General features: G+C 46.3%; 1 protein-coding gene across 3 annotated transcripts in view; it reads right to left on the reverse strand.

Moving 5' to 3' along the window:
- LOC127569571 (centrosome-associated protein 350-like) overlaps positions 1-10,538 on the reverse strand; it is a 30,327-nt gene extending 19,789 nt beyond the window's left edge. Inside the window, exons 1-7 of one of the 3 annotated variants that reach the window (XM_052014332.1) lie at positions 9,816-9,869; positions 9,180-9,327; positions 5,662-5,719; positions 4,757-4,932; positions 3,352-3,589; positions 1,359-1,479; positions 957-1,048 (exon numbers count right to left, since the gene is read on the reverse strand). In XM_052014332.1, coding sequence (XP_051870292.1) covers positions 957-1,048; positions 1,359-1,479; positions 3,352-3,589; positions 4,757-4,932; positions 5,662-5,698 — 664 coding nt within the window. In that variant the 5' untranslated portion in view covers positions 5,699-5,719; positions 9,180-9,327; positions 9,816-9,869. Of the gene's footprint in view, positions 1-956; positions 1,049-1,358; positions 1,480-3,351; positions 3,590-4,756; positions 4,933-5,661; positions 5,720-9,179; positions 9,328-9,815; positions 9,870-10,322 lie in introns of those variants that run through there. The other 2 variants (XM_052014333.1, XM_052014331.1) reach the window with 2 other exon arrangements.
- Between the last annotated feature and the right edge of the window lie 658 nt (positions 10,539-11,196).

Consider the following 11,196-nt stretch of genomic DNA (forward strand, 5'->3'; position numbering starts at 1 on the left):
GAACGTCTGCAATTGCCGCGCTGGGGTCGAGGCAGAGATTTGTACAATCCCTTGGGAAAATGCATCAAATCGGCTTGCAAATAACATGAAGGTTATCATCTCCCATTTAGTTTGACAGGGTGAAAATGTTAATTTGTCAGGGGATGGGGGGAATCTAATGGGCACCAGGGTAATGGTGATTTTTTTTTGTTGAGGACAGTACATGATATTATATTGTATTTCTTGAACTCCTGCCAACTGGAATAACACATTATGATTTGAATTTTGAGTTAACTTTGTTTTCACAGTACTCAGTGAAGCGTTTGATTGTACATTTTTTTTTTGTTGGATGAGATGTTAATTAAGGGCATCTGTAAATGATAACTGTCATGAAGAATATTTGATGAGCAATAGATTCATGCTCAGATTGGTAGCTATCTACATATAATATCGATAAAACAGATTACCTGGAGCTTTTTAAGCCATTTTGTTTTTGCAAGCTTGGTCTGTGCAATTTGCCTGTTATTGGAAATAATGCAATAGTGACCAAATTTCAAGAGTACTTCATTTGCCGGATGCACCAGAGAGGGATGCGAAAGGTGCCGCGTGAAGGTAACCCTTTGCTCAAAGTAACTCAGGCCATGAATGCAGTTCAGGTAAAGCTCACTTGAACTCAACCTGACTGTACAAATCTCTAAATCCCGAGACGCAACCGCTTCAGAGTTATGCTGCTGAAAGTGAAATCCTGCATGCGATCACTGGGACATCGCGGCTAGTTTGTAAACGTTAAGCTTTTCAGCTTCGAGTCTGCGGAAGATCAAATCATAACTTCCGTACGAATGTTCATAAAACTACTTACTTCTGCAGTAAGTAGGTAAAGAAGGCTTACGTCCAAGTTGATCATGCGTAACAGTGTATCGTCTGGTTTTATCAATTTTACAGACGGCGCGAGGGACGTGGAGCAACGTTTCATTTACCGTCGTGGGATCTGAGCCGCTGATCGAAAGTCATTCTATTCGCATCCGATTCGAATGGACCAATTCCGTCTTCGATGTCGAAATATTCAAAGCTGTGGAGTTTGGAAAACAAATGGACACAGTCAGTCACTTCTATCAGCAGACGATATCAAGCACTCAAGTTTGACTCGTTGTAATTCAGTACGTTCGTGGTCCCGCAACAGTCCGTCTGGGAAGACGACGCAGGTGGATAATCTAAGCTGTGGTGCCGACGCTATCGTGCTCCGATCGTAGCTGCGTATCGCAGTTGGCGGTTTTGGGTCCGGCCAATGTCGACCTCGTCATGTTAATATTCAAGAGAGAATCAAAGTAATCACTGGGAAGTAGCAAGATACGGTTACCGCGAGTACTCTGTGCCCTTACCCGATTTGTGAAGATGGGGAGATGCAGTGTAAGCGGGCTGGTAGAGAAGACATTTTCTGTAACATGGTCTCGCTTTCTCTTGCACACCTTTGCGCCTTTGTTCCTGAAATTGTCCTGTCGCCTAGCCACAGAAACACAAAATAAAAAAAGGATCACGTCTGTAAACGTAGATTGGCGCATGTGAAACCAGTGTGTTCACATCAGTTTGACGTATTAAAAGCGATAATCACGTCGATTTGCAACAGGAAAGCCCGGGATGGATTCACGTTCACGAACGTTCACAGACGAGCGACGCAGAAGGAAACCGAAACGTAGGGCCGGTAAGGTAGACTTTCTGGGAACGACGCTTCAAAGGTGCACGAGAAGTATTCACGTCAAACTTTGACTTCTGAAGTCTTTGAATTGACCGACATCTGGTATGTCGGTTATCGCTCCTGTGAAAATTGAGGGACTAGAAACACAAAATCGAGGAATTTGGATGTGTTTAAAGTGATGACTATTGGGTCACGTGAGGTCCGAATGCTGCCAGGGGATCCTGCCGGCGAGATGAGTCTTGCCGGCTGTGGACGAAGTGCAGCGGTGGTGAATTTAAAAAATGGGTGAGAGTTCAGACGAGTTTCTCGTCGGGAAGCAAAGCAGTGGCACGTGTGTGTCTTTTCGATACGTTGGGGTAAAATAGGGTAAATATCTTCAGATCTCGTCGGCAAATAATTTAAATTGGCTTTGGCAGATATGTTGAAGAGCCGCAGGAGGTGTCTGTGTGCAGTTCACACATCCTCCCCGTGACACGGTCAATTTCCCAATTCCCAAAGACGCACCGGTTGGTAAGTCGACCGGCCGCCAATTTACACACACACTAAGTTCGAGGCGGTAGACTCGAGGAGCAGTCGACGGATATGTGACGGAACAGCTCCAAGGAAGTAACTGGGAGGGAACGAGACGGAACAGAGAGGGTGAAAGTTGTTCTATGTCGCAAGAAATAAAATGAACTGTACGAAATTGAGTCACTTTTGGGAGAGTGGAGGAAAAAGGGTAAAAAGTAAAATGGACAATGAGTGAAAACCAATGGGAGGAGTTGAGATTTAGAAATCACTTGTACCATTTCTGTCATTCAATAGTATAATTAATGAAGTAAATTATCTAAAAGTGTACCGTCGATAGCTCGTATTTGAGAGGACAGGATTTTTGCGGTTTGTCAAGTTGCCGAAAGTGAGCTAGGTGGAACTATCCTCGACCGATCGCATTTTTGGGAGAGGCGTCTTGTCTGTCTCTGAAGTCGAGTGTTTTCAGAGGAAAGAAACTGGTTCGACAGGCAGTTCGGTGAATGTGACAAGCAAAGCATCACACAGAGTCGTGAATAAATTAACGGCATTAACGATTAAGGTGACAAGAATCGAGGAAGATGCAGTATCGCGACGGTAACTTGGAATATTTTTACATCGAGCCGCGAGCCTTTCCGTTTAATGGTTTGCTGAAGCTCGCTCATCTGCTTTTCGTGTCACCGGAACGCACAGAGATTTGACGCGAAGGTGAACGTACGTGACGCTCTCCCAGCGTTTAGCAGCGTCCGTCTTGGTAAAATGGAATTATTGGTCCGTGGAATATGAACTGGGAATGCTCTTTGCTACGGAGCAAAAGGTTTCTTTTCGAAGCGTCGCTTCGACGGCCTGAGCGTAATGTTTCTGAACCGTCGCGGAGATGCCGCTTGTCAGCATCGTGCATGGTTTCGAGGGGAATCACTTTCCTCACGACGGACACATTTATCGTTTGGCAAATAATACTCAAGCTTATCTGGTCATTAATATTTCTGTCGATTGAAGGTCGTGTTTGCCACGTTATAGAATTGACTGCCACACGTTCTGGGATGTGACATCCTGAAAATCAGCTTCGCTTCTAATTCACGTGTCTCAGTTAACGCGCGAATGCTATGACCTCTCGTTTTGTCGATCGTGGTAGCTTTGAAGTCAGAAGCAGGTCAATGTTTAACTCGTACCTTTTATCGCGATTTCCGCATTCACAATCTTTCCTTGGAATTGTTTCCTTGGGAACCATTTGTCCTGTCGTTTGAGATCCCACAGGATTTCTTTAAGTTGACGGTTTTCTTCATCGAGTCTGTGGTTCATCTCTCTGAGCTTCCGGGACTCATTCCTCAGTCGTTGGATCTGTTCCAGCAAGTCAGCTGTACCGTCCTTCGCAGTGTTCTGGGATGCAGCAGAACACAGTCTGTTAAACTGTGAATATCAGAAACAGAGGAAATGGGAGAATCAATTGTATCAAGTTTGTATTGATTTCTCAGTCTTCGAAAGAATGAATGAACAAAATGTGGTGTAATTTTTAATGTGGGGTGGGGGGGAATAATCACTTTTCTGACTGGGAAATCTGAAAACGCTGCTGGGTAATGTTCTGGATGGACTAATCACCACTAAAGATTGGCTGCTTTTATTTATTGGTCTTTGTCTATCAGAAGACAGTTATTGATGCTTTGGATCAAGTTTATAGTAATCTTTTGACATGCTTACGTGTATCATATTGTCTTTTCTATCATGAATACTGTCACGCATTTGCTCTTCCTGAATATCCAGGACTCTCACAGTTGCTGTCTGGAATCGTTCGCCATGCACGTACTGTATACGTCTATGACGTGTACGAGGTGGAAATGCAAGGTATACTTTTGTGGTCGTGATGCTGAGTGATGAGTTTGCACGGAATGTGACTAGCTCATAATTTCTTTGGAACGTAAACTTCATTGCAAAATGTAAGCAATATCACTGTTCATCGCGCGCTAGTGATATGGGTAAAATTGTTTCACCTGTATAAACTGCACATGACGTGCAATGACACTGTTAATGGTAATTTAAGTCTCTGTAAAACTTCCAGAATTTTAAATGCACGTCACAAGCGACGTACCGATGTCTTTGCTGCAACTTTACAAATCAAAGTTAAGAAATATTGAATTCGCAGCGGGATTGTCGGAAATCAATGAGTCGGTCAAACTATCGAAACGGTAAGTAGGATTTGAATACTTCTCCTGTAATCTTCTGACCGGAATGAGTTCTCGATCAAGCAAAGGTGGTTCAATTAACCAGGAGGACATCTCTCATTCACGACGTATTCACCTGTCGAAACTATCGCATATGCCGGCAGCTCAAGTCTCGTGGAGAAAATTTATCCGGTGATCGATCGAGCTGCCTGACAGGAGGGAAATCGAGCAGTAGCAGATAACCGTCAGCGTGCGATTCGACTTCAACGGCTTGAGCCGACTGACTTGAACTGAGTTTACAGTGGAGAAACGTAGGTACTTTACGACGGGTGGGTTATAAACACAGCTGTTATTTCTATCGCGATACCTGAAATAAAACGGTAGACTAATTATCGGAATAATTTTGCAAGCCCGGCACCTTATTTTTGAAGTAGTCACTCTCTTGCTTGACCAATCGCAGCTCTTCCGCATGTCTCACTTTCAGTTCAGCTATGTCGCCTCTGAGTCGGGAGATCTCTTCATCGGCTTCGGTGAGTTCACGGATTGTGCTGTCATTGGCATCTTGGAGATAATCGAGGTGACGCTTGAGGTGGTCTGAAGGACGAGAGGATTCAGTTAAAACGTGCTGCGAACCTATTGGTGCCAGAGAGCGGTTTGCACAAACAGTCGTTACTGACAGATACAGAAGTTAGATTCTACATCTGGAAGGTGAGCCTACAACTTCCAGTGGGAACTTGAAAGACGTAAACTCGGGTTCCTGACATTAACTTATTTCCCTGCCTCGGTGCATTGGGAATTGATATTTTGAAAGGAACGTCATTTCAGAAAAGGTGCCCATCGGACGGACGTGGTACAAGTCAGAGTCGCACTGTACACAGCGTAATCGAAGGTGAAGGGCAGTGAGAAGCATCGTAAAAGAAAATGGGTTTCGCTCGTTCGAGTCGCAGACAGATCTCTGATGTCCTGACGCAGTGCAGTATCAGTGCCGGAGTTTTTTGACCTCTGTTGTGTGACAATGTGTTTGGAATCACTTTGCATAGAAACGAAAGTGTAGGTCGAAATGACTTCACTCGAAGAGATATTTTAAATGGACAAGTAGGCATAAAGAAATGGGTGATGAATGAATATCAGATGCAATTACTGATTTTCATTTTGGAGAATTGGACTGTGAATCTTGTATTCAATGTGTCATATGCATTTAGAAACAATGTTTAGTTGAGTGCATACAGCTGTGAATGAGTGAGCAATTCAGAGATGAGTCCTCCTCCCCCTCACTCACTATTCCCCATCGTCACTACTTCAACAAACATCAAAGTTCCTTACCTACATGTTGCATCAGTGCAGGTGTTGCCATCGTCATGCAAAGCACGTCTCTGCTGTCCTAATGAAGAGACATTTTCAGTCACTTGACTGTAGTTGAAACCCTTGGAGCTTCATGTTCAGTGCGGACAGGACGGGACAGGATGGGACGGGACATCCAGCATTGTGGAGTGCAGAGGAGTTGCTGATCGGGACAATGAGCACTCACCAACCCCTAGTGCAATGGTGTAAGCTGTCAGACATCTGCTATAATTGAAATCTCCTGCACATCCAGACACTCACTCCTCCACATACCCAGCACAAGTTCAGTTTTACAAAAAGACTTCTCACTTCTTGCTACTTCTTTGTAGTTTACCACCTGCTTTACCAAGCTATCCAATGTTGTGTGCCTCCAATTAAGTGCCGATAGCACTGCACAAAGCAATATAGAGCAGCAAATATTTAACATGTCCCTTGTTGCACAATGGATCGGTACCAGCTGCCCTCATGATGTGCTCCCTACACCCACTGTCAAGGCATTACCTAACTTGATCCCCGACACATCCAAAAGAACAAGCAGAAAATAAAACAGTGCCAACGTGTTTGAACACTGCCTCGAGCAGTTTATTTACATCGTCGGACATTAGTACTTCCGAATCATCGGGAGCTTTAAGTAAGTTTCCGCTTGCACGATAATAATTCCTGCATCGATACTCATTTCAACGAGCGCACGTGACATCCCCCACTATCACATCTCCTTGCTAAGATAATGTAAAATACTCTCATGCGAAAAACTATTATGCCAAGAAATTGTAAAAATATCTACGTAACGAATTAAACTGTCGACGTGATGTCGTGACCCTATCGACTTCACTGAATTCTATCCCATCTTATCAGGATGCAATCGGTAGTGTATCCGACTGGAATTGTATGTGGTTTCTCAAAGTAAATCTGTTCCTCAACATATACAAAAATTCTCTTATTCCATCATCCATATACTCACTGATCTAAATTGCTTCCTGGTCTCTTAAACCTTTAAAGCCTTTACCATCTTCTCTCCACCCCCATGGCCACCGGTACCACCTTCTACTTACTCAACACTTCGAGGCTCCTGGAAGTGCCAGAGCACCTTCACTGAGAGCCACTTTGTACATCGGTACAGGGCCAGATTAGTTCAAAAGCCGTTCGTTTAAGTAGATTCTTACGTACGTGTCAGAGGAGGAGGAAGAGACAGAATCGATGACGTGGAGAGAGGAAGACCTATAACTTACGGTTGTATCTACCGGAGGCGCGGCCACGGAGGCCAAAGATATTAAAGTCGGTGATGCGCAAAGGGCTAGAATTAGAAAAAATACAGATCTGGTCCCCTACCTACAGGAACGATATCAATAAGCTTGAAAGAGTGCAGAGAAAATTCACGTGGATGTTGCCGGGACTCGAGGAGCCGAGTTATAGCCAAAGGTCGAACAGGTTTGGACTTTATTCCCTGGAGCGCAGGAGAATGAGGGGAGACTTTACAGACGTAGAGAAACTTATGAGGGGGAAAGAAAGGATGAATGGCCTGCAGGCAGTGCAAGTGTGAAACGAGCTGCCAGCGGAAGTGGTAGATGCGGGTTAAATTTTAACATTGATGAGAATCTTTGGTAGTTGTGACGTGGATGGGAGGTGTTGGAGGGAAAGGGTCCAGGTACAGGTACGTAGAACTAGGCAGATCATCGGGACGGGACGCCTCCCGCATACCCATCGTTAACCACCTTTGCTGCTGCCTGCCAGGACTCTGCTTCGATACCCATCCTCCTCACTTCATAACTTTCATCGTGCATATCCGAGCACGATTAGTTTTCTTCCCAAAATATGTCATCTTTAACTCATAAAGGGAACTTCTGTCTGCCATTGCTTTGCCCATGAGAACAACTAACGAATGTTGTTCTGCACCAAAAGACAATCTCCGTCACTGACAGCAGCACCTCCTGCTCACAGGTCAACTGTAAGCTCATTAGTCCTGCCTCCTACATTCGCCTCTGCACCGCAAAGACGTCACCACCGATCACCGTGCTACATCTCTGCTCATGGACGTCCTATCCCTAGAACGACCCTCCAGCATTCCTCTCTCGTGCCTTTAACAGAGTCTCCCGCGAAGGTCAAGGGCACCGCCTTCGATAGTAGACTTACCCTCTGAGAAAATCCTATTCCTCACATGTCAGATCTGACTATCATTAGTCAATTCCTACCTCCCAAGTGCACAGTCATCCAGCCCCACACGACTTCTTTTCCGACAATGCTCTTCGCACTGATTTGCGCTCACCTGTGATAGACTCATTGATCCCTGCTGTCACGCTCGAATATAAAGCGACACACTCCCATATCTTTCGGTGACCAGACACCTCTTCTCTGGTCACGTCTTTCTGACAGGACCCCCGACACTCTCCTCCTTGACCTCCCACCTCAGCCCTCAATACATGAATCCCCAGCGATTATTCACCTTTCGGCCTTCAGAGAGACCGGATATCTCCTTTTGCGTAATTTGTTATGTCGCACGTCCCCCCCTCCCCCCCCCCCCCCCCCCCCCCCCCCCCCCCCCCACCCCGACTGGAATGAATTCTCCAACATCGGCGTCCTTCCCCACGATGAATACAGATGACGGATATTCATTCATAACCTCGTCCGCATCTTCCGGCTCGACAGAGATGCCACCACGTTATCTGGTTCCCGAAGAACACTGTACTCCTGCACAGAATCTCCAACACTTTGTACTCTGCACCTCATCTTGCTGACCTGCCGAGACAAGTTCAAAGACCGAAGCCTCAGCAGTGAGCTGCTTTATGACTGACACATCAAGAACCTTTTTTGACATCTACTGTCACAATATCTACTGCATGAATGTCTATGTTTCAAGGGACTCAAAGAAATTATCACCATGACAGTAGCTTTTTCGAAATACATGCTGCTTTCGTAAAGTTCAACATTCCTTCAAGTTCACGTCAAGTCGGAAGTGCCAACTGCCTGGACCGTAGATCTTCGTGAATGGCTAAGTATACAAGGTCCCGCTCAACCTGATCGCAGGCCAATTCCCTGACATCAAAAAAAAACAATCACTGGCTTCAGGTAGAAACTTCTAAAACTAAAATGACCCATCTCCAAAGCTGCACCAATATGTTTAAGTCACTCTTCAGATACCTCATGTTGATCTCTGGCTTGGTTCTCACCACCCCCCTCCCCCCACACACACACATCTTACACACAGAACAGTCACAAATGTCATCTATTCTCACACCATACGCTAGCTTCAATTTCTGAGCTCTCGCTGCACATTCATTGCCCTTCAACGATCCAATGAACCCCAAGTTCCGCTGTTTGTTGCGAGTTATTCCATACAGAACCTCTCCAACTTCACCCCTCGCCTTTGTTGCACCATTCCGGCAGGCCATTAGCAACATCTTAACCATTTCATCATTCGGCATTGGAAGGCTGGGGTCAACAGGGTCCCTGCCACTAATGCACTGGAACAAATGGTCACAGAAGCAACGACACTTTTTGCTGACCTCCAGTGGAGTTCGTCGCGAAACCCCGTCCACTTCTGAGGCGTGTTACGGTCACCGGCTGCCGTCGATTCGCTGCGAACCATTGACCCGTCGCTTTCGTCAAGTTGCCAATCACACTTATTGCATACACTACGAACCGGCTACTCCGCTGCCAACGCGAACAGTGCAAACAGGATAAGCGAAAAGGAGCAGATGTACATAAATTCGGATATTCACGTAGAACACCAAATGGAATAAGCCTCCAAAAAATATATCCTTCACGTCTACCATAATTCTAAATCTGTACGTTGATTACAATGCACATTTATAATGTACTTTGAGGGTGAACGGTTTGCCAGGTCAATATTTGATTTGCAGCTCATAGGACGAAAGGGGTCCTTCTCGACAGACTGTGCAATCAGACTGTTTTGCAAATCCTCATCTTTCGTCAAATCAGTCACTTCCTTCGATTTACTAATGACACCTCAGACCACGGGAGGCTGTTCACCTCCTTACCCCGCCGCTGCTGCTTCCCCGTCCAGCCGAGCCTGCCTCTCGCTTTCAATGCGAGGACGCGGACTCCGCCGCCTCTCCGAACACCGAAGGTCCGAGTCGAGCTTTTCCTGCCTTATTTATATATAAAAAAAATACTGCCACCTGTTTTCATCGTAATCCAGTGATTCCCGAACCGGTAGCTCTCGTGCTTCTCACCCCCCGTTCTTTCTTTGAGCGTGTTATTTCTCCATTACTTGGTCTGAAATTGAACGTGTCCGGGTCTCATTTCTCTCTCCCCCGCCCCTGCGATTACAGCTAGACCGCTCCGGACCGCGTTCCCCTATGGTTTACGCGTTTTCCGGCCATCAATCCGAGCTGCAAATGTCCAGACATACCTGCCGCTTCTGCAGCATACGTTAAAGGCGCGACACTTGCCCACCCCCCCACCACCACCACCACCACCACCACCACCACCACCACCACCACCCTCCCAATCCGACCCATGGTCGCGACCTGCAGGTGCGTTTCAGAACAAAGAGGCGGTCTGGTTGAAGCCACGCTGTTAACGGAGCACCACGCACAGTCCATAACACTGAATATGACGCCAGTTGCGTCATTCCAAATGTTTATCGCTCCTGACTCACAGACAACAGTTCTTCCATCGTTTACCTTGGTGTCAATTAGCTTGATGCAGCTTCTCCGCAGCGACCGTGAGACCAGCGTTCGGCAAGGGGCGACCTTCCTTGCATCCGTTTCACCGCCTCAGGGCCGGGACCTCCTCCGTGCTCTCACGCTGGAGGCGGGCGTAACGCGAGCCGCTCTCATCTGCCTCTCTCCAGCAAAGGGAGATGTCAGGAGTACCTCAGACGATGCCTCTCTCTTCCTTGGCCGCTCCCCGCACACATTTCACCAACCGACAGGAAAAATTTACAGGCTTTGTCCTCGCTACACTACACCCCCCTCCCCTCATGAAACGCCCTCCAATCGCACCCGTCCCTCGTCATTTCGACTCGGTCGCTTCTGACGCCAACACACAGCGATTCGCTTTGAAACCTGGAATGTTCTAAATGTGAAACCTGGCACGATCTTAATAGCTGCATGCAGAAATAACTTGTTCTTACCTTATCTGCTCATAAAGCCAGAACTTTGAGTATTCATCGAACCATAAACAGCCATTACTTGACATAAATAGTTCCCCTCATAAATAAGATCCCCTGTGCCCAGCTGCAAGATTTAACCACATGCACAAATTCTTTGAGTTCAGTAAACGATTTTAGATTTTCAAGGTCGGAGGCCAAACAGTATCACCGAAAGAGAATTTACATCAGCGGCACGCCACACAGGCACCCAGTGTCCGTCTGCTCGTTTTACCTACTGCTGAATACGTTAGCGACATTGCATTGATCCTTTCACTTTCCAACGCAGGCATGAACCGACGTCGCTATCGCTTACTGAACTGTACGCCAGGTATTCCGCCAACCCTGTGGACATCACATCTTCCATTGAACAGCGACTGAGATTTACTTACTGTACGACAGCCACG

Source organism: Pristis pectinata, chromosome 4 (genome assembly GCF_009764475.1).
Source record: "Pristis pectinata isolate sPriPec2 chromosome 4, sPriPec2.1.pri, whole genome shotgun sequence".
Classification (NCBI taxonomy): domain Eukaryota; kingdom Metazoa; phylum Chordata; class Chondrichthyes; order Rhinopristiformes; family Pristidae; genus Pristis; species Pristis pectinata.